Below are 27,000 nucleotides of genomic sequence, written 5' to 3' on the forward strand. Positions count from 1 at the left end.
ACAATTTTTTAGAATGATTTAAGTTACTTAATTACTCTTTAGATAATTCAATATGCATGTCCTATCTCCTGGTTTACCTAAAAAAAAAAGATTATTCAATATCAACAAAAAGAATGCCGAAATTGTTAGGCCGAACGTCATGATCGGGGTTCGAATCCCAGTACCACCACTTTGTGTGTGTGAGTTTATGGTGGCTTTGCTATCTCTTTTATCTACCAAAAAAAAAAAAGAGAATGATTTTGGTTATTTATTAGGATTGCTGCTTGATCAGTTTTGAGAAAAATAATAATTTATCCCAAGGCATAAAAAATCTTGTTCGGTCTGCTTATGATATGTTAACGTCAGATGGCAGTAACATGGTTAATGAGGTTACATATTTGATTTGGCACAGACATGTCCAGTTGAAAGTGTCTATTCTTGCTTGGCGTGCGTGGATTGGAGTTTTTGGAGCGGATCCGATCGATGTGTCTGATCACTTTCTTCAGTTCACTTATTTGACAGGAGGGGCAGCAACTAGACGCTCCTTTATGCAACTTTTGTGGTTCTTATGTGTGTGGTTGTTATGGACTGAACGTAATAATAGGCAGTTTAATAACACCGAAATTAATATTCATCATGTGTTCGAAAAGGTCCAAACTAATTCTTACTGGTGGTTAAAGGCAGCGAATGCAGTTTATGTGTTAGGGGTTAACTGTGAGGTTTCAAAACTCTTGGTCTAAATTAGTGTATTCAGGTTGCTAAAACTCTTGGTCTAAATTAGTGTATTCAGTGACTTTATTCATAGTCTAACATTGAAATAAATATGCCCAAGAGTCAACTGTGAGGTTAACTTAGACCAATATATTACTCCCTCCGTCCCTCAATAGATGACCTAGTTGACAATATACATTATTGACTTGACATATTTTGACCAAATTTTTCTACTAATTCACAAAATAAATAATATCATGTAAGATGTTGGATTCGTCTCGATGAATATTTTTAAAATATTAAATTTTCATAATTATTTTTAGTAGAGAATTGAAGATATCAAAGATAAAACATATGCATTGGTACGTGTGTCGGAGTCAACTAGATCATCTATTGAGGGATGGAGGGAGTACAATTTAAGATGATATCATACTCTAAGATTTATTGAGTCACTACACGGGGAGGATGAGTCAAGAGTCACACATTGAATGAGACATCCCTGAAAACTCACGAGTGCACGTACAAATGCAAATAATTACCTGCAAATCTAAACAAGTATTGTGTGGGTACATATATGAAAGCAATGAGAGATAAAAGAGAAATGTGTTTTTTAAAGTTTAATTTATATTTAGATATGACAAAATGATAAAACCTTATTGAATGACTATGTAAAGAGGTTTCAAAATGATAAAACCTTGTTGAATGACTATGTAAAGAGGTTTCACACAAATTCATATCTATTTCGGGCAAAAGGAACATGTACTTATATACAAGTAACAAGAGTACAAATATTGTAGTGGCTACACATGAAGGTACGAGTTCACATTGTCTTCCTTATCTACATTAAATTCTAGTAATGTATAGGTCAATGGTCACACCATGAAAAACATAACAGTAAAAACTGAAACATGTTACAACAGTAACCAACAATGTATCAGATCAAATAAAATGGCTTCTCTTATAGTTGGCAGTAGTTTGATTTTCTACAAACTCATCCAATTAAATGTATCCAAAACACCAAAGTCTACTTCCTCTATCTGCACAATAAAAAAATGAATTTAAGTAAGAAAAAAAATGAACATTTAGAAAACACAAATAACTATCAGTAGTTGACAAACTATTTCATTGCCATACAAGAACATTTCATGATTGTGTCTTCAATCATAAAAGGAATATTGAACTTATTCTTGGAGCAAAAACAATTCATCCACAACAAAAGCATATCTTATTGGGGGGGGGGGGGGGGGGATCATGAGAAAACTGTACGATTGCATTGCATTTACCACTCAAAACCAATAGGAAAGGATAGCATAGTGAAGAGAAACAACATAAACTTTTTATGTATTATCACCTTGGTACCAGAAGAAGTTGAAGACTCAGTTGTCCCTGTTGATTGCTGATCTAATCCATACTTCAGCTCAGGACTCTTAAAAAAGGTGTTAGCAAATGAAATGGGGTTCAGTAAATAGTTTGAGAATAAGTTAGTGATTCTTTAATGAAAAAGCAATGGACAATTAGATAGCCTCCAAAAAGACCATACTACAGCAAACTGTAAGTTTTGAACCATAAATTAAGTACCGTCCCAAAGTCACCTAGTTCCTCTAACTTCGCAATTGAAAAGCATATGTAATAATCAAATTGAGGTCATTTTTTTGAATGTATCTTCAAATAGAGGTCATTGCATACATAAAAAGAATATTTGGGGTGTGGTGGTTGCGGATGGGGTACGATTGCATTTACCGCAAAAAGCCAGTAGGAAAGGATAGCAAAGTAAAGAGCAACAACATAAATTTGTATGTCTTGTTACCTTGGTACCAGAAGAAGGAGAAGGCTCAATTTTCCCTGTTGATAGCTGATCTAATGCATGCATTCCCTTGAGATGCTTAAAAAAGGTATAAGTAAATGAAATCGTTTAGTAACTAGTTTAAGAACAAGTTATAGTGATTTCTTTAATGAAAAAGCAATGGAGAATTAGATAGCCTCACAAAAGACCAAACTACAGAAAACCATAAGTTTTGAACCATAAATAAAGTATCCTCCCGACGTTACCTAGTTCCTCTATCTTCAAAATTAAAAAAAAAAGTTAGATTCAAACTGATGTCATTTTTTTGAATGTGTCTGCAATCAGAGATCATTGCATTCATAAAAAAGAATATTGGGATGGAGGGGTTAAGAGACTGTTACCGCAAAATACCAATAGGAAACGACAGCAAAGCAAAGAGAAACAAGATAAAATTTCAAAAACAAATCTAGTCTGTGGTTTAACCCCCGTTGAAAAGGAAATATGGCGATCGAAACCTGAAATAGCAGGTCATCTTGAGAGCAATGCCGGTTAACTGCTTCAATAAGGGAACACCATTAACTTAACCCATAAACATCTTAGTTTTCTTAACCATGATAAAAACAGATAAAAAGCTTATGACGACAAAACCAAACAAATCACAGAAGTAATTTCTATATTGTAGTGAGGTATTACAACTTCCAAACACAAAACAGATGGCAAAATGTAATTAAAATCACATGACAGTATGATACAAAATCATCACAACACAGAACATACCTTAGTATGCAATTCCAATGTTTTGCGGTAAATTTTATTCGAAGGATCCTATATAAAACAGGAAACACTCTGTTACGCATGATTTTTACAAGTCAACAAGTAAAATACTTGCCACAATTCAATGATACATTCATTGGTACTGAACTAAAACTGTACCAAATCAAAAGCACGTTGATATAACACAGCTGCCTTTTCAACACAAAACATTATAGCTTTGTCATTGTTTATGATATCACGTGCCAATGTAGTGAGGGCTTCTCCCATGCACCAAAGAGCCTTATGATGGCAGGGATCAAGAGTGAGAGCCTCCTGCAGCTTTGAAATAGCATCTGAAAATCAAGTTTTCTAGTGAGAAATCGAGAAAACATAAATGAATGTTCAAAACCAAAAGTCTGAGAATAACCACCAGATTTGGTACAGTTAGTATATCAGAACCGATAAATAGAAGGTCGTGATAAATAGAAGATCAGACGACGACTAACAGTTAGTAAATCCAAACTCAAAATATGAACTGTCGAATTTATCATCCATCTGTTTCAAATTATTGATAGGCGTAGTCGAATACAAATTTATATATATCTTTGTCCCTCTTAACCATTAATAGGTGCAGGTGCAACCTTATCAAAATTCATAAATATTTACATTGAACGAGAGCCATTAAAAATTTGACCTTGATACGGATGATCATATAAAGACTTGAAAAGAAAGGAAAAAGCTTCTAAATCAGAAGTTCAAACACTACCCAAAAGGCATTTAATATAAAAAAAAAAAACTAAAATAAAAATCTAAGCCATTAATACGTGCAGGTGCAACCTTATCTAAATTCATAAATATTTACGCTGCAGGAGTGCCATTAAAAAATTTGACATGATATGAATGATCATATAAAAATTTGAAAAATAAAATAGAAAACCTCTAAATCACGAGTTCCAACACAACCCAAAAGCCATTTAATAACAAAAACAAAACCTAAAATAGTAATGAAATAAAATAAACTAGTCCATAGAGAAAGGATAAGCACCATTGATCGAATCATGATCCTTTTCCTCATACATTTTTATCAAAGCTCCACCCCATTGTGTCAAATTCTGCAGATATTAATAAAAACAAAAAATTATACAAAAAAAAAATTCCAACATAACAATGAAAATGATAATAAAAAGTATGAATGAAAATTAGGGGAATGGACACGAACGTACGTCAGCATCGCGAGGGTTCTTGATGTATTCAGCTTCTGAGATTTTGCATGCTTCGCGGGCATTAAGAAAGAGTTTAGGGAAGGAGAGGATGGAATAATCCTGTACAAAGTTCGTGGAGTCAGCGTTGTCTGTATGAGGGAGATAGGTGTTTCTAGGGTTTTGATCGTTGTCTGAGGTTAGGGAAATATTATTAGTTGGATTTTGCCTAAATAAAATACACTATACCTATCTAACACACAGACATGTTAGGGAATGAAGATCTAAAACACAGATAAACTAATTATTACAGAATCAAGATCTATTGACTTGTGCACTAATGGTAGAATCTACAAACTCATCCAATAAAAAGCGTTAAAAACACCAAAGTCACCTGGTTCCTGTATCTTCACTATAAAAAATGAATGTAAGGAAGAAAATAACGAGCAATTAAAAAACACAAGTTTTGAACCAAAAAAAAAACTATGAATTCTAGTCAACAAACTATTTCATTGCAATACAAGAAAAATTCTTGAATGTGTCCTTAACCAAAAAAAGATCACTTGAACTTATATCTCAGTGCAAAAACAATTCATCAACAACAAAACCATATACAATGGGGGATCACGAGAAAACTGTATGATTGCATTGCATTTACCGCAGAAAACCAATAGTAAAGGACATCAAAGTAAAGAGAAACAACATAATTTTTTTTGTCTTATTACCTTGGAACCAGAAGAAGGAGAAGACTTAGTTGTCCCTGTTGATTGCCGACCTAATTCATACATTAGCTTGAGATCCATAAAAAACAGTATTAGTAAATGAAATGGTTCAGTAACTAGTTTTTGAATAAGTTAGTGATTTCTTTAATGAAAAAGCAATGGAGAATTAGATACCCTTGCAAAAGACCAAACTACAGAAAATCATTTGTTTTGAACCATAAATTAAGTATCCTCTCAAAGTCACCTAGTTCCTCTAACTTCACAATAAGAAACATAAGTAATAACCAAACTGAGGTAATTTTTTTGAATGCGTCTGCAATCAGAGATCATTGCATACATAAAAAGAATATTGGGGTGGGGGGGTTAAGTCATGAAAACTGTACAATTGCATTTGGCACAAAAAAAACCAATAGGAAACGATGGCAAAGTTAAGAGAAACAACAGAAACTTTGAAAAACTAATCTACTCCATGGTGTAATCCCATTGAAAAGGAAACAGTGATCGAAACTTGAAATAGCAGGGCATTTTAAGGGGAACGCCATTTACCTCCTTCAATAAGGGAATGCCATATAACTCAACCCTAAAACATCTTTGTTTTGTCAACCATGATAAAAACATATGAAATGCCCGTGACGACAAAACCAAACAAATTACAGAACTCATTTCTAGATTGCACTAAGGCGTGGTGAAAAATGTAATTCATTGGTACAAAACAGATGGTAAAATATAATTAAAACAGCATGACAATATGATACAAAACAGTTACTTCACAGAAAATACCTCATTATGCGATGCCAACTTTATGCAATAAATTGCATTTGAAGGATCCTATATAAAACAGGAAACACTTTGTTACAAATAATTTTTACAAGTCAACAAGTAAAACACTTGTCACAATTCAATGATACTGAACTAAAACTGTACCAATTCAAAAGCTCTTTGATAGCACACAGCTGCCGTTTCATCACAAATCCTTATAGCTCTGTCGTTGTTTATAATATTGGGTGCCAATGCAGTGAGAGCTTCTCCCATGCACCAAAGAGCCTGATGATGGCAGGGATCCAGAGAAAGAGCCTCCTGCAGCTTTGAAATAGCATCTGAAAATCAAGTTTTCAAGTTAGAAATCTAGAAAAAATAAATGAAGGTTCAAAGCCCAAGTCTGAGAATAACCACCAGATTTGGTGTAGTCAGTAAATCACAACCAATAAATAGAAGCCCAGACGATGACTAACATTTAGTAAATCCTAACTCAAAATATGAACCGTCCAATTTATCACCCATCTGTTTCAATTTATCGACAGGCGTGTTCGAATACAAATCATATATATATATATATATATATATAAATCTTTGTCCCTCTAAGCCATTAATAGATGCAGGTGCAGGTGCAAAATTCATAATATTTACTCTTAAGGAGAGCCTTACATGATATGAATGATCATATAAAGACTTGAAAAATAAAATAAAAAACCTCTAAATCACAAGTTCAAACACAACCCAAAAGCTATTTAATAACAAAAAAAAAAAAAAAAATCCTAAGTAATATTGTAAATAAAATAAACTAGCCCACTGAGAGAGAATAAACACCTTTGATCGAATCCTGATCCTGTTCCTCATACATTTTTATCAAAGCACAACCCCATCTTGTCAAATTCTGCACATATTAATAAAACAAAAAATTATAAACAAAATTTCAAACATAATAATGAATATGATAATAAAAAGTATGAATCAGAATTTGGGGAATGGAAATGAACATACGTCAGCATCGCTGGGGTTCTTAACGTATTCAGCTTCTGCGATTTTGCAAGCTTCCCCAGCGTCAAGGAGGGTGTAATAATCCCATATGAAGTTCATGGAGTCAGCGTTGTCTCTATGTGGGAGAGAGTTGTTTCTAGGGTTTTGATAGTTGTCTGAGATTAGGGGCTAATGAGCAGTGATAAATAAATATTAGAAGTTGGATTTTTCCTAACTCAAAGACACTATATCCAATCTAAAACACAAAGACATGTAAGGGAATGAAGATCTAAAACACAGATAAACTAATTATTACAGAATCAACATCTATCAATTTGTGCCCTAATGGTAGAATATACAAACCCATCCCATAAAAAGCGTTGAAAACACCAAAGTCAACTGGTTCTTCTATCTTCACAATAAAAAATGAATTTAAGGACGAAAAAAACGATCATTTAAAAAACACAACTTTTGAACCAAAAAAAAACTATGAATTCTAGTCAACAAACTATTTCATTGCCATACAAGAACAATTCTTGAATGTGTCCTTATCACTTGAACTTGTGACTCGGTGCAAAAACAATTCATCAACAACAAAACTATATACAATGGGGGATCACGAGAAAACTGTACGATTGCATTGCATTTACCGCAGAAAACCAATAGTAAAGGACATCAAATTTAAGAGAAAAAACATAAATTTTTATGTCTTATTACCTTGGTACCAGAAGAAGAAGACGACTTAGTTGTCCCTGTTGATTGCCGACCTAATTCATACATTCGCTTGAGATCCATAAAAATGGTATTAGTAAATGAAATGGTTCAGTAACTAGTTATTGAATAAGTTAGTGATTTCTGTAATGAAAAAGCAATGAAGAATTAGATACCCTTGCAAAGACCAAACTACAGAAACCATTAGTTTTGAACAATAAATTAAGTATCCTCTTAAAGTCACCTAGTTCGTCTAATTTTACGATAAGAAATAGCAGAGATCATTACATACATAAAAAGAATATTGGGGTGGGGGCGTTAAGACAAGAAAACTGTACAATTGCATTTACCACAAAAAACCAACAGGAAATTATGGCAAAGTTAAGAGAAACAGCAGAAAGTTTGAAAACTAATCTAGTCTATGGTGTGATCCCATTGAAAAGGAAACACAGTGATCCAAACCTGAAATAGCAGGTCATCTTAAGGGGAACACCATTTAACTCAACCCAAAAACATATTAGTTTTGTCAACCATGATAAAAACAGATAAAAAGTCTGTGACGACAAAACCAAACAAATTACAGAACTCATTTCTATATTGCACTAAGACATGATGGAAACTGTAATTCATTAGTGCAAAAAAGATGGCATAATCTAATTAAAACAGCATGACAATATGATACAAAACCATCACACAACATACCTTACTATGCAATGCCAATGAATGGCAGTAAACTGCATTTGAAGGATTCTATGTAAAACAGAAAACACTTTGTTAGACATAATTTTTACAAGTCAACAAGTAAAACACTTGCCACACTTCAATGATACATTCATTGGTACTGAACTACAACTGTACCAATTCAAATGCTCGTCGATAGCATGCAGCTGCCTTTTCTTGAGAATTCATTATAGCTTTGTCATTGTTTATGATATCATCCCCCAATGTAGAGAAAGCTCCTCCCAGGCACCAAAGAGCCTCATGATGGCAGGGATCCAGAGAAAGAGCCTCTTGCAGCTTTGAAATAGCATCTGAAAATCAAGGTTCAAGTGAGAAATCGAGAAAATTTAAAACCCCTTCATAATCTTATAACGTGTTTGGATTGACTAATTTGAGTGTATCTACTAATATAAATACTTGTTGGCTTGTTTGGCAGAGATAATGAAAATGGATTATGACCTGATTATAAGTTGTTTTCAGCTTATTTTCACAAGCTCTCCAAGATAACTAATGTAAACAACTTATATCTAATATAAAAACTTTTTGACGTTATTTTATTTTGTTATATAAAAATAACTTACACATCAGAACTTATGTGATTAAAAATTATACTCACATTCTAAACTTGGTAAATCCAAACTCAATATGAACCGTCCAATTTTTCATCCATCTGTTTCAATTTATCGATAGGCGTTTCTGGATTTGAATACAAATAAGTCACTAATATATATATATATATATATATATATATATATATATATATATATATATATATATGTCTCTCTTAGCCATTAATAGGTGTGCAGGTGCAACTTAATCAAAATCTCCATAGCACCAACACTTATGATCGAAAGTGTGTGTTCTACACCGACACAGTGTCAACATGTCCGTGTCTGGTTGTGTCTGTGTCAGTTGTGTGTCTATGTCCGGTGTCAACGTGTCAATGTGTTAATGTCCGGTGTCAGTGTCCTACACTGAGACGGTGTCGACGTTTCCGGTGTCCGTGTTGTGTGTGTCCATGTTGTGTTTGGTGCCCGTATCTGTATTTGTGTCCATGTCAGTGTCAGTGTCAGTGTCTAGTGTCAATGTCAACGTGTCAGTGTCCGTGTTTGTGCTTCATATATCAAAATTCATAAATATTTACAATAAAAGAGAGCCATTACAAATTTGACACGAAATTATATGATTGATCAAAAACCTTTTAATCACAACATTAAAAATCTAAAATAATAATGTAAATAAAATAAACTTATTCCATATATAGAAAGAGAGAATAAGCACCATGAATCGTTGGATCCTGATCATGATTCTCATGCATCTTTTGCTTCTCATACATCTTTAACAAAGCTCCACCCCATCTTGTCAAATTCTGCATGCATATGGAAAAAATGAATCAAAGTTTATACACAAAATTTTCAACCTAACAATAAATATGATAATTAATAAAAGAAGTATGAAATCAAAAATCAATCAAACAAGAATGAATCGATCCATAAAAAAAAATTACACAAAATTTTTTCAAGATATTAATAGAAACAAAAAATTATACACAAAATTATCAACTTAATAAGAAATGTGACGAAAAAAGTAGTATGAATCAAAATCAAAATCAAACTGATTCGTCAAAACAACAATGAATATAGAAACAATTGATCAAAAATTGGGGAATAGAGAAGAAAGTACATCAACATCGCGAGGATTTTTGAGGTATTCAGCTTCAGCGATTTTGCATGCATTGCGAGCGTTAAACTGTGAGAGCTTGGAAAAATCCAGTACGATTTCCATGGAGAATCAGCTTCGTCTCTGTGAGAGAGAGAGAGAGAGAGAGAGAGAGAGAGAGAGAGAGAGAGAGAGAGAGAGAGAGGTTTATTGGGTTTTGAGTGTTGTGTGCGGTTAGAGACTGAATAACAGAAACTTGGCGCCATATTTAAAGCGTGATCGGAGTATCCTATGGCGGTAAACTGACACACCAGGTGATTCAACTGATCGGAGTATCCTATGCATTGTCCTAAGCTAAGTTCACACCGACATATGTATTGGAATTTAGTATTAGAGCTTGTTTGTTTGAGATCTTTTTTGAAAAAAAAATATTTTTTAAACAAAAAATCACTTTTTAATTTTACTTTTTGGCTTAATTGCACTTTCCCCCTATCTTTTGCTAATTGTGCAATTTTGCACTCCTTCCTTTTTTTGAGCGATTTTGCACCCCATCTTTTTGCTCCCTTCTGATTTTGCATCAAATCTTTGTGTTCAATTGCACTTTTGGCCCCTATCTTTTTGCGAATTGTACGATTTTGCACCCCCTTTTCTTTTTTTTTGAGCGATTTTGCACCCCACCTTTTGCCCTTTTTCCACTCTTTTAATGATGATTTTGAACAAAACACAATTGGCAAAAGATGGGGTGCAAAATTGCTATAAAAAAATAGGGGTGCAAAATCGCACAATTAGCAAAAGATAAGGGGAAAGTGCAATTAAGCCTTACTTTTTTAGTGTTCATTTCAAATTTTTAAAAAATCTATTTTGTTACAAAATCATTTTTAGCCTCAAAATGAAAAGTTATTCCCATCAAGTGTAAGAGTTTCAAATCTTAAAAAAAAAAGAATTTTATGATAGTTATTATATTTTTTTTATAAGAATCTCTAGATTCTCTTAATCCAATTTTTTTTAAAGTTGAAACAAACGCATCCTTAGTTTAACTCAACTTTACAAAATCTATTTTTTTTTTCCGAGAACTCAACCTTACAAAACTTAGTTGGTTTGTAAGATGAGAACTGCTTTCACTTATAATAAATAAAAAGAACATTTTCCATATTTTTAGAAAAATAAAATAATGTATGTATTTCTATTATCTTATACACTCTCCGGTTCCTATTATAAACATAGTTACAGTCCATAACTCCTAGTTCAACTGTCAAAAATGTTGAAATTGCAAGGTCGGACGCCTTGAGTGGAGTTTGAACCCCGACCTGTCTACTTGTGTGTGTGAGTTGTAATAGTTATTTGTCTTTTCGTTTATCTAAAAGCAAAAACAAAAAACCACAAAAATTGTAATTACGGAATTCGTTGGACCCCGGGAACACCGAAATTCTTCAAGAATTCGTAGGAAACAAAGTACCAGGCAACCATTTTTTTATTTGTCAATAGCCTAGTGGCTAAATATTCATCCTATGGGAAGGAGTGTGTAAATTTACTGTCAGCACTATATTAATATTATGCTATGTGCATGCAGGATGAATCGGGTCCTGTTTGGGTAAACAACTTAAATAACCGCTTATATAGTAAGGCACTTATCAAATATGTGCTTATGTATGAGCTATTTCTCTAATAAAAAATTAAATAAAGTCAAAATGTTTTCTTAGGAGTTTTAAGTTGTTTTCATAAACTATCTTTGAATACTTATGCAATTAAGCTAAAAATAGCTTATCGACATCTCATAAGTTGTGTCCATAAGCTCTCCCAAACAAACAATCTCACAAGTGTTTAAATAAGTCTGTTTGTTTCAGCAGTGGCAGCATTTCCCTCAGCCAATGCTTCTTATGATATTAAAGCCTGTGGTTTACCAAATGCTGCAACAAATGTTTCATATGGTACTTAGAGGACTATATCCATTTGATAAACTCACATGCACATGTAATATACAAAGATACTTACCTGCCACATCTTGAAAATATAGACAAACGAGTTCCTTTTCATAAGTAAGAGTTCTTTCTTGCTCACACCATACTTGTTTTGGTTAAAACAGCATGGTGAACTTTGGAGGTATCAAATAGAGTAGCTAGTTAGTTCGTCCCCGATGTTTCGACCAATTATGTGAAATGTAAAAAGTTTGCTACTCCTTTCCTCTCTGGACATTTGAAACCTATTTGTTCAAAGAATTTGAGGACGTTTTCATCTAGACAATTTGTCCGTCTGAGAGGAGAATTATGTTGTCGAATAAATCATATGTTTCAGGATATACCAATTATGTTGTTTGTATGAGAGATGTTCCATTGAGAATGTGGATGGATTGTCTTAGTGAATTAATCATTTGGAATGTGGTTAAACTGTCCAAACCAGTCGATATTTCGTCCATGAAAAGCGCTCTCGCTGGTCCAACTAGCCTCTCACCTGTAGTTCATAGTCACATTGTGTTCCATAAAATACAAATGAAAATATGAACAATTTATTTCATATTAGTACTACATAGATAGTGATATTTATGTTTATGACCACAAAACATCTTCAAACCTATTGTTATGATTACCTCCAATAAATTAATGGAGAAGTTAAGGATTGTAAGCAATGTCATTCTTCCCACATGAGCTTCTGCTTCAACATTCAACCACTCAAAACAGACTACAATTGCTGCAAAAAATGTTTCATATGTTAATTAGAGAACTACACCAATTTGATAAACTGACATGCACATAAAATAAATAAGATACTTTAGTTTTGGTTGATTACTTGTATAGCAAGTAACTCACATATGTAGTAGTATATAAATGTAACGTCACAATTTCATTGCGAATGAGAATAAATAGTTATAGTCACAAAGAACTCTCTTTCTTCTCCCTCAATTTTCCTTAATTCTCTCTCAATATTGATTGCTTGTGAAGCAAGCAATCTCTGATGCGATAACAAAGATAATGTAAAGCTCCAACTCTAATGCAATACCAGGATGCTTCAGGGAAAATCCCATGCTACTTCAAGATCTGCACTCTTAATAGTTCTGTTGAATCATGTGGAATCTTCACTGTAGAAAAGCTTCAGAATGTGGATGGATTGTCTTATTGTCTTCTTGTATATGTAACATTTGTATTCTTATATAGTAAGTCAACACAATTAAAATATATACCAACTTCTATAAAGGTTATAGGAATCTTAAGGAATAATATGCGCAAAGCAGGGAAAAAAAGAAGGTACCTTTGCTTATAGAAAACTGAGAGTTTCATGATGAACATCAATAAATCTGAGCATCCATTAAACATAATTACAATTAGTATGCAGAATAGAGCTCCCATACGGATCCCACCATCTGTTTCTGTATTCTGGTTCATCACAGTTTGTTTGTTACGAGGCCAGTTGAAGATGAAATAGCATTGACGAATGATTAAGTAAGGTTCTCTTGAACGGCGAGTGCTTACCTGGCATATCTTGAAATATAGACAAACAAGTTCCTTTTCATAAGATATACACACTTTTAAGAGTTTTTTCTTGCTCACACCATACTTGTTTTGGTTAAAACAGCAAGGTGACCTTTGGAGGTATCAAATGGACGTCCCCTAGATTTCGACCAATAATGTAAAAAGTTTTCTACTCCTTTCCTCTCTGGACATTTGAAACCTATGTGTTACGTTCAAAGAATTTGAGGACGTTTTCGTCTAGACAATTTGTCCGTCTGAGAGGAGAATTATGTTGTCGAATAAATCGTATGTTTCAGGCGTTGTCTGTATGAGAGCTGTTCCATTGAGAATGTGGATGGATTGTCTTAGTGAATTAATCATTTGGAATGTGGTTGAACTGTCCAAAACAGTCGATATTTCGTCCATGAAAACCGCTCTAGCTGGTCCAGCTAGCATCTCACCTGTAGCACCTGTAGTTCATAGTCACATCTTGAGTTTCATAAAACACATGATCAAAAAATAAAGGGAAAATTACACTCACCTCCCCTTAGGTTTATGAAAATAACACTAACACCCCCTCTAGTTTTAAAACTTACACTAACCTCCCTTAAATTTTCTTTTAATAGACAAACACCTCCCTTACTATTAACACCGTTAGTTTTTTCCGTTAACTTTTTTGTTTAGAATTTTCAATTAACCGTTAATGGGACAAACCTCCGTTCTTGAATCCATTCAAGAAACCATAATATATTGATCAAACTCCAACACAAGCAGTACCAAAAGGTAGAAAAGGATTACAAAGCAAGAATTCGAAAGGCTGGGGAAAAAACCCCAAACAGCTAGCGTGACAATATTCAAAGAGAACAACAAGCCAACACCGAAACCTAAAAAAACTATGAAAATCACCTCTCCTAAACATAACAGCAGCCACCACAGCCCAGTAGAAATATGCGTATTGGATCAAAGGTATTCCACTCTATAGGGTTCTTCTTAATTTCACATGGATTCACACATTGTTAATTTTCCACTCTTATCCTTACATATGTTGCACTGTGATTATTGATTATGATTATGCTGGAACTCATCTAATCATCAATTTCATATATCACTCATCCTTTATTTAAACTGCTAATTCCATTTTTTTATGCTAATTGAAATTATCTTTCATTTGGTTAATAAAATCAAAAGTCCACTGTATTAGAAATCAATTTAGCAGCATAATGGTAAAAGCCTACAAACAAGAAGTGGTGTATAAACATCCATGAACAAAACATAAAAATAACGGAAAACATAACAGAGTTAGTAGCACGGGAGGTGATTGTATATTTGTGAAAAACTTAAGGGAGGTTAGTGTAAGTTTTAAAACTAGAGGGGTTGTTAGTGTCATTTTCATAAACCTCAGGGGAGGTGAATGCAATTTTCCCAAAAATAAAACACATGAAAATATGAACACTTTATTTCATATTAGTACTACACAGATAATGAGATTTATGGTTTTACCAGTTCTAACCTTCTTTTTTAGTCCACCATACCTCGAATCATTTCTCAAAAAAAAATTGAACTTGTTTTTCTACCTTAATTATATAATCTGTAACTATGTTGGTTTCTTGGCCTTTTAGTGATTCAGTCTGAAACTTAAGCATGTTTAGCTTTATCTCCAAGTTCTTCATTATGCAAATAGGTCTATTAACATAAATATCAAGATCAGGATCTGTTTAATGTTTTCAGCCATTTCTCTTCTTGATAATTCTACCAGCATATTTCCAATTGTACAAAGTTGAAAAACAGTTCAATCAAATTAAGTGACAATACATACTCCTTCATTGTACAGACAAGGACTATTTTACTGACTGTAACGCGTTCCTATCCCTTGACACCTTTGCTGAAACGGCCAATGTTTCTGTCACTGTCATTTTTTTATGTGTAAATCAGTTTGACTTACATGCAAGGGCTTAACTAAAAAAATAAGGGTTAATTATGTTTCTAGTCCCTATAAAATAGCGACCTTGTAAGTTTAGTCCCTACTTAATTTTAATAGCATTTTTAGTCCCTATAAAAAAAAAAATTACTTATAATTTTAGTCCCTGCTAAAACAAAGTTTGATTAATTATCCTTAAACTCTTAAATTTTTGAACGATTTTTTTGAGACAAGATTAGAACACTATGAAAGGTTCGTTTACTAAAATTTAGAATTCTGACATGAAATGAATTAAATATGAATTTTTTAAAACGACAAAAGTTAAAGATAAAAAGTAATAAAATCTGGATGTAGAAATCAAATTTTGCAATAATTTTTTGCGGACGAACTTTTAGTACATGTCTGCAAAAAATTGTTCAAAAATTTAAGAGTTTAAGCATAAATTAAACAAATTTGAATTGAGTAGGGACTAATACTCAGTGCAGAAAAACAAAATTAGGGACTAAAAATGCTATTAAAATTAAGTAGGGACTAAACTTATAAGGTCGCTATTTTATAGGGACTAGAAACATAATTAACCCAAAAAATAAAATAAGACAACACCACGATAAATTATTGAATTACATGCAAGGGCTTTGATATATTTCTAACAGATCTAACAGACACACCAATAGAGTGAAAATAAACACAACCAGAGGAATAATATATGATAGTTGTTTTTCGCTCCCATTTCTACCTGCTTCAATTGGAATGAATTTGATATTAAGGTCTCAATATGCTGAGAACAAGATACGCAAGTGGCAAGAGCCAACGTGCTTTGAGAGCATGTATTTAGCGAGGAAAGCAATCACCACCACGACAAGAATATTGACATATTGTGACAGCAAATGTCTGTAAAGGGTACAAAACTGTTGGTATAACCCAAAAACCTTGCTGTAAAGGTAACAACACCCTTTAGCCGAAGCACAAAACAACGTTGTACAAGTTGCACCGCTAGACCTTTTTAGATGGCAAAACCAATCCTCTTAAACACAATATTCATGGACCTAGGAGACATGAGATTGTTATGCATGACGTTTTGAACGAGAAAATCTTGTGTGGACCAAGACCAAGAATTTTGGTTTGGTCACACACAAAGAGAGAAGAGAGAAGAGAGAAGAGAGAGCACATGTAGAAGAGAGAAGAGAAGAGAGAGAAGGAGAAAAACTTGTGTGTGTGACCAAACCAAAATTCTTAGTCATGGTCCACACAAGTGTTTCTCCCTTTTGAACACTATGTGGAAGGTTAATGGCCTCTGGTGCTAGGAAACGATTCCTCATGTTTGGCCACTTTGCTTGACGCAGCTTTTAGGGTTTTCATAAATAAATATATTTATGAAACAAAATCAAATGAATATTCAACTATATTTATAAATTATCCCCATGTCTAAAAAGCATATCAAACTACAAAATAGTTGATAATGTTAAACTAAAATATCATAAGAATCATGCAAAGTCATCACAATCTCAAATTACAAAAAAAAAAAAAAAAAAAACTGGATCTTATCCACTTGATTTTCAATTTTAATTCATCTAGACAAAATTAGCTTCTAATCTTCCTTTTGTCCATGTTCATTAGCGCTATCATCTTCATTAGCGTTTGGACTACGGAAATTTGTTTAGTTAGGAGCACTAGAAGCGTCTGCAACCTGTTGAAAACAAAATAACAACACCTTTCAGCCGAAGCACAAAACAACGTTGTATGAGCAAAAAGGATAAAAAGGGTAACAAAATAGAAAAATATAATATACCTGTCTTGCAGCTTGTATAATGGGATACACATCTTCACCAGGAAAACGACTTTGAATAAATGACATCATATTTGCCATAATCAAATTTGTCCTCTGTTGATTCTTACGCATTTGCATAAGTTTACCACGCAATTCTTCAGTTACCGTAGCTGCCGTAGCTAGTTCATCTGCTAGTTCAAATACCTTCATGATAAAAAACATACAAAATAATCAAACTGAGGCGTTTTTTTTAATGTGTTTGCAATGAGAGATCATTGCATGCATAAAAAGAATCTTGAGGTGTGTTGAAAGAAGAAAACTTTACGAATTCATCGCAAAAAAGAAGTAGAAAAGGATAGCAAAGGGAAACAACATAAACTTTTATGTCTAATTACCTTGGTACCAAAAGAAGGATAAAACTCGGATACGGATATCTTTAATTGTTCATCTTCTGACATATCTTTCTTGACTTCCTTGAAAATGGTATTAGTAAATGAAACGGTTAACTAGTTTAAGAATAAATTAGCATGTCATCTTAAGGGAAACACCATTTAACTCAACCCATAAACATCTTAGTTTTCTTAACCGTGACGTGACAAAAAAACCAAACAAATTAGAGAAGCCATTTCTATATTGCACTGAGGTATTACAACATGATACAAAGTTATTACATCAAAAACATACCTTAACATAATTTTCCATTGTTCTGCGGTACCTTTCATTTGATGGATCCTATATAAAACGGGAAACACTTTGTTAAACATAATTTTTACAAGTCAACAAGTAAAACACTTTCCACACTTCAATTATACATTCATTGGTATTGAACAAAAATTGTACCAAATCAAAAGCTCGTTGATAACACGCAATTGCCTTCTTAGAATAATAATCTATATTAGTCTTGTCGTTGAATTCAGGTGCCTTAATAGAGAAAGCTTCTCCCAGACAATAATGAGCCTCATGATGGTAGGGATCCAGAAAAACAGCCTCCTCCAGCTTTAAAATAACATCTAAAAATAAAGTTTCAAGTGAGAAACTTGTTAAATTACCTATAAGTATTTAATCTCTAATATTTATTAATATATCTATAATAACATCATATTAAAGATTAAATTTTTAAATTAAATATTTAAGTTATGAAGTTAATGATATTTCAAGGGTTTCACAATTATATGTCATCACAACAAGACACTTGGAACATAAGACATGAATTTTTTTTAAAAACGTAGCAACTAAAATTGAAAACTGAAATTTTGAGAGGGGTCAAAGTTCAAAGGAATTTTTTAGTAAACTAAAAATAAAATAAAGTTGATATAATTAGAGGGACTAAATAGGTGTTTCTAGGGTTTGGATTGTTGCTTGTTAGTTTTTAGGGTTTTGATTGTTGCATGAGAATAGCAACTTTCATTAAACATATATCTTTGTTTCTCTTAGCCATTGATAGGTGCAGGTGCAACCTTGTCAACACTAAAAAGAGATCAAAAATAAAATAAAGTAGTGTATATATATAGGGGTTTGCTAGTATACACCCACTAGTTTTTATTAAGGTGTGTTTTAGCAAAGATATAACTAAAAAGTTGTTAAATACACCTTAAGGTGAATGTTGCTAAAACACACCTTCTAAAAAATAAGTGGGTGTATGTTAGCAACTCTTATAGGCATTTGCTATAAGTGGGTGTATGTTAGCAACTCTTATAGGCATTTGCTAGGATACACCTACTGTTTTTTTAAAGGTGTGTTTTAGCAAGTTATAACTAAAAAGTAGTTAAATACACCTTAAGATGTAGCTTGCTAAAACGCTCCCACATAAAAACGAGTGGGTGTGTTCTAGCAAATCCCATATATATATATATATATATATATATATATATATATATATATATATATAGAGAGAGAGAGAGAGAGAGAGAGATAGAGAGAGAGAGAGAGAGAGAGAGTAAGCACCTTCGATCTCCGTCTCCTGATCATGATCCTCATACATCTTTAACATAACTCCGCCCCACTTTGTCAAATTCTGCAGAGAATGGAGAATAATAAATAATACAAAAAAGTATAGACAAATTTTCCAACATAACAATGAAGTCAGCTTCTGCGATCATGATAAGGAAAGTATGAATAAAAAATTGGGGAATAGAGAGGAACGTACATCAACATCGTGAGGGTTCTTGATGTATTTAGCTTCTGCAATTTTGCATGCTTCTTTGGCGTTAAGGAGGTTGGAATGATCTCGTGTAAAATTCATGGAATCAGCGTTGTCTCTTTGAAGGAGAGAAGTCTTTCGAGGGTTTTGATGGTAGGATGTGTCTAGGGTTTTTGTGTGTTGTAGATAACAGATAATAAAAAAAAAAAAAATACCTTGTTACTTCAAATTGTAACAAATGCAAAAACCATGTTTATCTTTTTCAATATCAACAATAATTTAACAAATATAATATAAATTCTTAACTCTCCCTAAAAAAAATATATATAAATTCTTAACTCAATTAATACCACCAACAAAATAACATTAATATAGAAAAATTTGTTTAAGGGTATAATTGGAATTATAGAAAATTCAGCCCAAAATCTATATCCCCTTTATATTTTACTAGCGAAAAGAAGGGCACTCTTTTTATTGCGCTAACGTTTGAAAATTATGAAAGGTGTTTTTTTTAATGAAATTTTGATTAAAACTAAAAATATAAATGTTTGTTGTTTTCAAGTTATAATAAATCAAACTAACCATGATTATCTATTTTAATGACACCAACAATATAACAAAAAAATATAATCTAAATTTTTTTTCTTAATGACACCAACAACAATCTTTCTTATAGAAAAAGTGGTTTAAGGGTATAATTGGGATAATGAAAAAGTAAGAATAAATACATATTCATATCGTGTTGGTTACATTTTTTTTAATATTTAAATTTATTTTTATCTATTAGTTAAATGTGATATTTTCGTTGAAAAACGAGGGTATTTTTGGAAAGAGAAAAAGCCAGCCTAAAAGAGCTGAAAATGGTTGTTTTCTTTATATATAGTAAGAGTATAGATATATAATATTGAGAATGTTGTTCCTATTTAGTGGGATATTTCATATTTAAATGGGATTTAATTTTTTTAATTAAAATTTAAAATCATATTATTAAAGGATAAAATAGTAAGTAAAATAATTTAAATGAATGGTTAAATAGGGAATAAAAAAGTCAGTCCAAACTCATGTATTATAAATTATTTTCATTATATAAAGTATATACTATATATAGATATATAGACTAGCGTTAGACGAACTTCGTACCCATTTGTCCGCTCTTTTTATGATTGTGTTAATGTATGAAAATATTGAACAATAATTTTTTTATGTTTAGATTTGGATTAACATTGGAGCCCGTTTGTTATATCTTTTTTAAAAAAATAATCACTTTTAAAAGTATTTCATCCGTTTGTTACAGCTTTTTTAAAAATATCAGAATCTAAAAAAAAAAAATATTAAAAACAACTTCAAATGAGAAGCTGTTAAGAGTGGCTTCTTAAAAATAGATTTTTTAAAGGAGCGAGAAAATATGGATCAAAAGATTGAACTAATTTTGTAACAAAAAAATCGCTTTTATATAACTCTATCCAAACATGATTGAACTAATTTTAAAAAAAGTGATATTTATTAGGGTAAACAAACGCAAAATAGATTCTGATTTTTCATAAAATCTCTAAAAAATAATCTCTAAATTATTTAATGGTAAAATCACTTTTATTTTAATCCGTAACAAACAGACCCTTAGTTAGATTTTGATTAATGTTTTACGTATATATATTTGTGACGTTTAAATTCTTATCATTTTCAATGACACCAATAATATATCATTATTATAAGAAAATTTGTTTAATGATGTAATTTGAATAATGAAAAATGTAGACCGAAATCTCTCATTCCCCTTATATATTATTATAGAAAATATTGTTACTATTACATTGATGTGGTTTATATTTTAATGGTTTACCACTTGGAAGAAAAAAAAATTCCTGTCATTTGAAAATTCTTTAGATTTCAACTCTAATGATATTTGACTGTCTAAGAAGATTCTTTAGATTTCAACTTTAATGCTATCTGTCTGTGTTAATAAGCTTTTGTGACGCACCTAGTGAAATGAAGTAAGTTTCTTAGTAAAAAAAGCATTGATCTTTAGTGAAAATTAAGATTAAAATAAAGATATATAATATAATAGTTAATAAAGAAAAAGATAATAACCAAGTGATTGGGCTCTACTGGTTAATGAGCTACGAATCGTTTCGGTTCTTCCAAGTTTGATTGGTAGATGGAACAATTTTTGGCTAGCCTTACATACCTTTCGGGTGAACTTCGGATTGTGAGAATAAGCTCCATCGATGGTTGGATCATGATCATCATACACCTTTAACAAAGCTCCACCCCATCTTGTCAAATCATGCATGCATATAGAAAGAATGAATCAAAGTTTCCAAGATAACAATGAATATAATGATTGTAAAAGAAGTATGAATCAAAATCAATGAAACAAGAATGAATCGATCAATTGGGGAATGGAGAGGATCGTACGTGAGCATTACAAGGATTGTTGATGTAGTCAGCTTCTGCGATTTTGCATGCATTGCGAGTGTTAACCTGCGAGAGGTTGGAAAAATCCAGTAAGAAATTCATTGAGAATAAGCGTTGTCTCTATGAAGGAGAGAGAATTTTGAAGAGGGAGATATGTTTCTTATTAATTAAAGCATTTCATTAATAAGAATGTTTGTTTAATAAAACTTGGTATTTCAACCAAAATCTAGAAACTAGCTGACAATGTGGCTGTCGTTGCTAAACTATGAGCAACCTCATTTGCTTGTCTCTGCACAAACTTGACATTGAAGTTTTCATTATACTAGCTAAAGAAATTAATGTATGTGTCTCTATTATATAGCAAGACACTTATCATTTAACTTGTTTTCCTAGTGTTACATCAAAGGATCATGTTACAGTACTGTTTTGTAAGATAACGTGTAACTCACCTGAAGAGCATTATAATTAAGGCAGTGGCAGCATTTCTCTTCGTAAATGCTTCTTCTGATATTAAAGCCCGTTGTTTACCAAATGCTGCAAAAAATGTTTCATATGTTACTTACAGAACTACATCAATTTGATAAACTGACATGCACATCTAATATATAAGATAGTTACAGTCAAGATAATGTAAGGCCAAAGGGAAAAGGAGGTTGATAAACTCTCTTTCCTCTCCTTCAATTCTCCTTAATATTGATTGCTTGTGAAGCAAGCAATCTCTGTTGTGCTAAGAAAGATAATGTAAGGCCAAAGGGAAAAGGAGGTTGAATAGTAACATGTATCTAATGGAAGCTCCAACTCCAATGCGATACCAGTATGCTTCAGGGAAAATCCCACGTGACTTCCAGATCTGCACTCCTAATGGTTCTGTTGAATCATGTGGAATCTGCAATGAAAAGGCATTCACATAGTCATCCTGCATCATGTGAAATCTTCACTAGTCATACATTTGTATTCTTGTATATGTAACATGTTTTACTATGTGTGATTGTTTTTCTTGCTTACAATTAATATGAAGAATGGAGTTCCCATAGAGACCCCACCATCTGTTTCTGTATTCCGGTGGATCTCAGTTCGTAGAAACATTGTCATTCTTACGAGGCCAGTAAAAATTAACTTAAAAATAAAAAATCAAACATAAATCCAGTTGAAAATGAAATATCACTGACGAATGATTAAGACAGGTTCGCGAGTGCTTACCTGTCACATCTTGAAAATATAGACAAACAAGTTCCTTTTCATAAGTAAGATATACACGATTTTAAGAGTGAGTTCTTGCTCACACCATACTTGTTTTGGTTAAAACAGCAGGGTGACCTTCGGAGGTATCAAATCGAGTAGCTTCAGCAATGTGAAACAACTGAAAAGCTTCAGCATATTCTCTGACAGTGATAAAGGTATATGGCTCATCTTTATTCAACAAATACTGTTCTTGATGTGTTTCGTATCATTTATAAAAGGTGAAAACTGCAAAACAAGACACCTCGGATTTTCAGATTGGTGTTTCTGGGAGGATGTCTTTACCCTCCAGCATTTCTGTTTCTTCGAACACTTTGCATACAATGGCACTTTGCATACAATGGCAGCACCTATTACCCCAACTGCCATGCTATTGACCTCTGATAAAAGGCCTGTCAGTTCTTCCCATGTATCTTTATCACACCTAATGAAGCCTTTCAGAAGAGTGAGAAACTTTTAAAGACTTTATGGGGAGATTTAGTATAGGAAGACTGGGAAAATGTTCCTCCTAACTCCGTCTTGGTTACCGAAAAGCAGAAGAAGAAAATCACACAAGCTAACCCTGGTGAGTTAATTTCAAAGGGAATCATCACCCGTTCAAAGAATTCGAGGACGTTTTCCCAAGGACCTTGATACAAAATTTGTCCGTCTGAGATGAGAATTATGTCGTCGAACAAATTATGTTTCAGGTGTTGGCTATAGAAGAGAGATGAGAGCTTTTCCATTCAGAATGTAGATGGATTGTCTTAGTGAATTAATGGAGAAATTGAGGGTTGCAGGCAATGCCCTGCTTCCCACATGAGCTTTTGCTTCAACATTCAACTACTCAAAACGGACTTCAATTGTCGGAAAATCAAGTCCAACCCCGTAACATGAAAGCAACACAATTACACAAACTTATAAATTCCTCTACACAAGAAAGCAACACAATATGGTTTGTCCAAGTGACACTGAGATTTTGATCCTTAGATGGAGCATTTGCTTGTTGTCAGATCACCAACAGCTTTCGAGACTCAGCTCAAAGGCTGATCAATGTGGTTGAAACCTGCACCCTCAAATCAGCATACTTACGAACAACCAAGTTTCATTGCATCACTCACTTGTTTCATCCGATCCACCAAGTTAAGCAACTGGGTCAAATCCGGCACCTGCATTGGAAGTGAAAACTAAATTTGTGAAATAACTGAAAGTAATTAAACTAACAATTATAGCTAACTGTAACTGCCGGAACAAATTAGTTACTAATTCCTAACTCGGAAAAATCCAAAATACATCAAACAAGCGATCAATTCCTCACTTAGAAAATAATCTAACTAATTGACGTAGCTGGCAACTCTTTCTGCTTAAAATTCCTTAGGCAGCTGATTAACCTTTAGCCATCTCACCATATCCATAATCATTTCACGCTTCTTTCAGTTACTCTACGACTATTTCCATTAGTAATTCACTGATCTAGTGACCCTGATGACATGTTTTATTCAAGTTTTATAAAGTCTATTGAAAAGAAACTAAATTCGGATTAAAAAATCGTGGAAAGTACAACCTATCTTGATTCGAGAACACGTAAGGTAAAGGGAGCTTGTTACCTTGCATATCATCCCTATTTGTAAAGGACAAGTGCTCAGAGGACTCTTGAACTGTAGAGTAGCTTAGTTTGCAACAACCTATTAAACATCAAAAGTTTCCAACAAACTTGAATACTTTGAGGAATATCACATGTGCTTACTTTTTGATCTTTACCGAGTCTTCCCGCCAGTGCCAACAACAATGTAGTATTTCCAGAACTTGGAGGACCTAAGAGCTGTGTCGTTCTGTAAAAGGCTAAACAAAATTTTGATCGAGAAATAGATAGTTTATGTCCATGATGTTAATTTCACAAGGAATTTTTGTGTTACCTTTTAGGTTTTATGATTCCACTAACATCATGAAGAACTGTTAAGGACTTCTTTTGACTCAGAATAACGTGAAGATAATTCGTGCCAAAGTTTCAAAAAATGATACATTATCACTATTTAGCCGAATCATCATGTTTTTTATATCTCTGTAACTACAGTGCAACCACGACCGAGATTGTATCAACTGCATTTGACAGTAATTCTACACAAATATCAAGAATTACGACGCAACCACAACTTAAAACCTTACATGATTCCTTTAAGATTCATCTCAAAACAACAACTAAAGTTAGTAGTACTGCGATGAAGCATTTACACAGACACGAAATTTGTGAATAATTTCAGCAAATGTCCTATCTACACACTAAACATGCATTCAATTTTAAATGTCGGTGCTAGATAGATTAGTAGCATATCGATCAATGCACTGCCTTAATTTCAACAAGAACTTCTCATTATCCGCAGCATATTTTACCATTAACAATAAAATAATTTTTTATCACATTTTCATTCAATTCACTCAAATAATAAAATGAGGTGATGAAAGTTTATGCACCATGTCTCAGTTATCGTAAGTCCCCTTTTCCCGCCACTTAAAATGCCAAAAGCATATTCCACTGCCAACTATATATGATATGATATGAATACTATGTTTGTTTCCTTTATAAATGTTTGTGCATTTTTCAAGTTTTTCTTCCACAATTAATTATATTGGTACATTTTCATAGAAATGGATCCCTGCTACATAGTGCAACAACTACGAGTACCATTAGACATAGAGGAAGAAGTTTTTTCTCTCTAATTCTCTCGGTTATTATAGTTTTTGCATTATGCAGCAGTTGTAGGGAATCCAAATCTTGTTTTGATAACGACTTTTCTCTCTAAATCTCTCGGTTATTATAGTTTTTATATTATGCAGCAGTTGTAGGGAATCCAAATCTTGTTTTGATAACGACTTTAAAAGGGTTCGTTTTGTTTAAATATTTTTTTCTTTGGTTTGAAATAGAGCGAACGGTACTTTTTTGATACTTGAATTTGATAAATGTTCTCACTATAGTATCTTGATATATCAAAATAACAAAAACATTCGCAAATGTGTCGCTTTTTTTTTTTTTGAAGGAACAAATGTGTCGCTTAGTAGTTTGTTTGTTTGTTTATATTTTTTTTCATTTACAGGTTAATTTGGATTTTAAATTACTTTTAAGAGTTTGTTTATTTGATCCGCAAATTATTAACATAAGGCACACTCTGTGATAATTTTATAGGAACCATTTATTTAACTAACCCTAATTTTTATATATACATCATTCTTGGTAAAAAAACATCATTCTCTCATAAAAATAAAAAATATACTTTATTTTACCTTATAGATTTTTACCCAACACACTCATTTTATCCATCATTATCTGAAGGGACTTCTTCTAAGACCTCTTCTGAAGGGAATTCAGACTATAAGTCATGGACAAACTTGATGACTTGCAAGATAAGTCACAGACTTGATTAGACGACGCGATTAAATAACCTTTTTTAATTCTAATCCTAAAAAATGCAAGGATAGAAGAAATAAAAGAGGCTTACTCCATTAGAAATATGCTTATTCATACAGTTATAGTTCACTAACAATTATTCTAAATTCTGAAAATGCAAGGATAGAATAAATTAAAGATTCATACATATGGAAAAAGGTATTTGTCATCAACTATATTTTGACCGACAAGCTTAACTAAAAAAAATATAGACAACACCATGATAAATTATTGAATTACAAGCAAGGGCTTTGATATGTTTCTGACAAATCAAGCTGACACGCCAATAGAGTGAAAATAACCACAACGAGAGGCATAATATGATATTTCTACTTGCTGCGATTGGAATTTGATGTTGATGTCACGATGTGTTGAGTGCAATATACGCAATTTTCATGAACCAACGTGCTATGGAAGAAAGTATCTCACGATGAAAACACTCACCACCACAAGAAAATTGACATATTGTGACAGCAAAACTTTGTAAGTAAAGGGTACAAAACCGTTGGTATATCCCGAAAAACCTATTCCAATGGCGCTGTCTCCGTCCTTTTTTTCTTATACCAACGGAAAATTACCGTCACAATAACCCGGAGCAAAGGCTTTTCTACCTGTTGGACAAAAAACTGGTGCTATACCCATGTTTCTTTCCGTTGGAATAAGATCAATTGGAAGCACTTAA

The 27,000-nt window shown here is 32.8% G+C and overlaps 3 protein-coding genes and 1 long non-coding RNA gene across 6 annotated transcripts; all 4 read right to left on the reverse strand.

Annotated features, from left to right (window-relative positions):
- Window positions 1-1,409: 1,409 nt before the first annotated feature.
- On the reverse strand, window positions 1,410-10,381 carry LOC146912448 (uncharacterized). 3 transcript variants are annotated; one of them, XM_085720582.1, is made up of 17 exons: window positions 9,999-10,381; window positions 9,597-9,684; window positions 8,454-8,626; window positions 8,298-8,345; window positions 7,602-7,667; window positions 6,909-7,073; window positions 6,735-6,801; window positions 6,072-6,244; window positions 5,928-5,975; window positions 5,151-5,216; window positions 4,450-4,548; window positions 4,272-4,338; window positions 3,407-3,579; window positions 3,251-3,298; window positions 2,498-2,572; window positions 2,042-2,116; window positions 1,410-1,727 (listed from the first exon to the last, which is right to left on the reverse strand). In XM_085720582.1, exons 1-17 carry the CDS (start codon window positions 10,098-10,100, stop codon window positions 1,674-1,676), a joined length of 1,587 nt encoding a protein of 528 aa, XP_085576708.1. In that variant the 5' UTR covers window positions 10,101-10,381; the 3' UTR covers window positions 1,410-1,673. The 3 variants fall into 3 exon arrangements, with proteins under 3 accessions (XP_085576708.1, XP_085576709.1, XP_085576710.1); XM_085720583.1 differs by lacking the exon at window positions 2,498-2,572; XM_085720584.1 differs by lacking the exons at window positions 1,410-1,727; window positions 2,042-2,116; window positions 2,498-2,572 and adding an exon at window positions 2,836-3,026.
- A 6,414-nt stretch (window positions 10,382-16,795) lies between these two features.
- On the reverse strand, window positions 16,796-17,845 carry LOC146912449 (uncharacterized). The gene is made up of 4 exons (XM_085720585.1): window positions 17,788-17,845; window positions 17,499-17,576; window positions 17,125-17,307; window positions 16,796-17,022 (listed from the first exon to the last, which is right to left on the reverse strand). The coding sequence occupies exons 1-4, from the start codon at window positions 17,803-17,805 to the stop codon at window positions 16,993-16,995; spliced, it is 309 nt and encodes a 102-aa protein (XP_085576711.1). The 5' UTR covers window positions 17,806-17,845; the 3' UTR covers window positions 16,796-16,992.
- Window positions 17,846-17,904: 59 nt separating this feature from the next.
- Window positions 17,905-19,403, reverse strand: LOC146912450 (uncharacterized). Its single transcript, XR_015016484.1, has 3 exons — window positions 19,250-19,403; window positions 19,048-19,117; window positions 17,905-18,113 (listed from the first exon to the last, which is right to left on the reverse strand). It is a non-coding gene; the product is annotated as an uncharacterized LOC146912450 (long non-coding RNA).
- A 2,982-nt stretch (window positions 19,404-22,385) lies between these two features.
- LOC146912451 (uncharacterized) lies at window positions 22,386-26,960 on the reverse strand. The gene is made up of 6 exons (XM_085720731.1): window positions 26,897-26,960; window positions 24,624-24,718; window positions 23,969-24,045; window positions 23,142-23,321; window positions 22,944-23,040; window positions 22,386-22,574 (listed from the first exon to the last, which is right to left on the reverse strand). Exons 1-6 carry the CDS (start codon window positions 26,958-26,960, stop codon window positions 22,386-22,388), a joined length of 702 nt encoding a protein of 233 aa, XP_085576857.1.
- Between the last annotated feature and the right edge of the window lie 40 nt (window positions 26,961-27,000).

This window comes from Medicago sativa, chromosome 6 (genome assembly GCF_051527215.1).
Source record: "Medicago sativa cultivar Bolivia chromosome 6, Bolivia_mono, whole genome shotgun sequence".
Classification (NCBI taxonomy): Eukaryota; Viridiplantae; Streptophyta; class Magnoliopsida; order Fabales; family Fabaceae; genus Medicago; species Medicago sativa.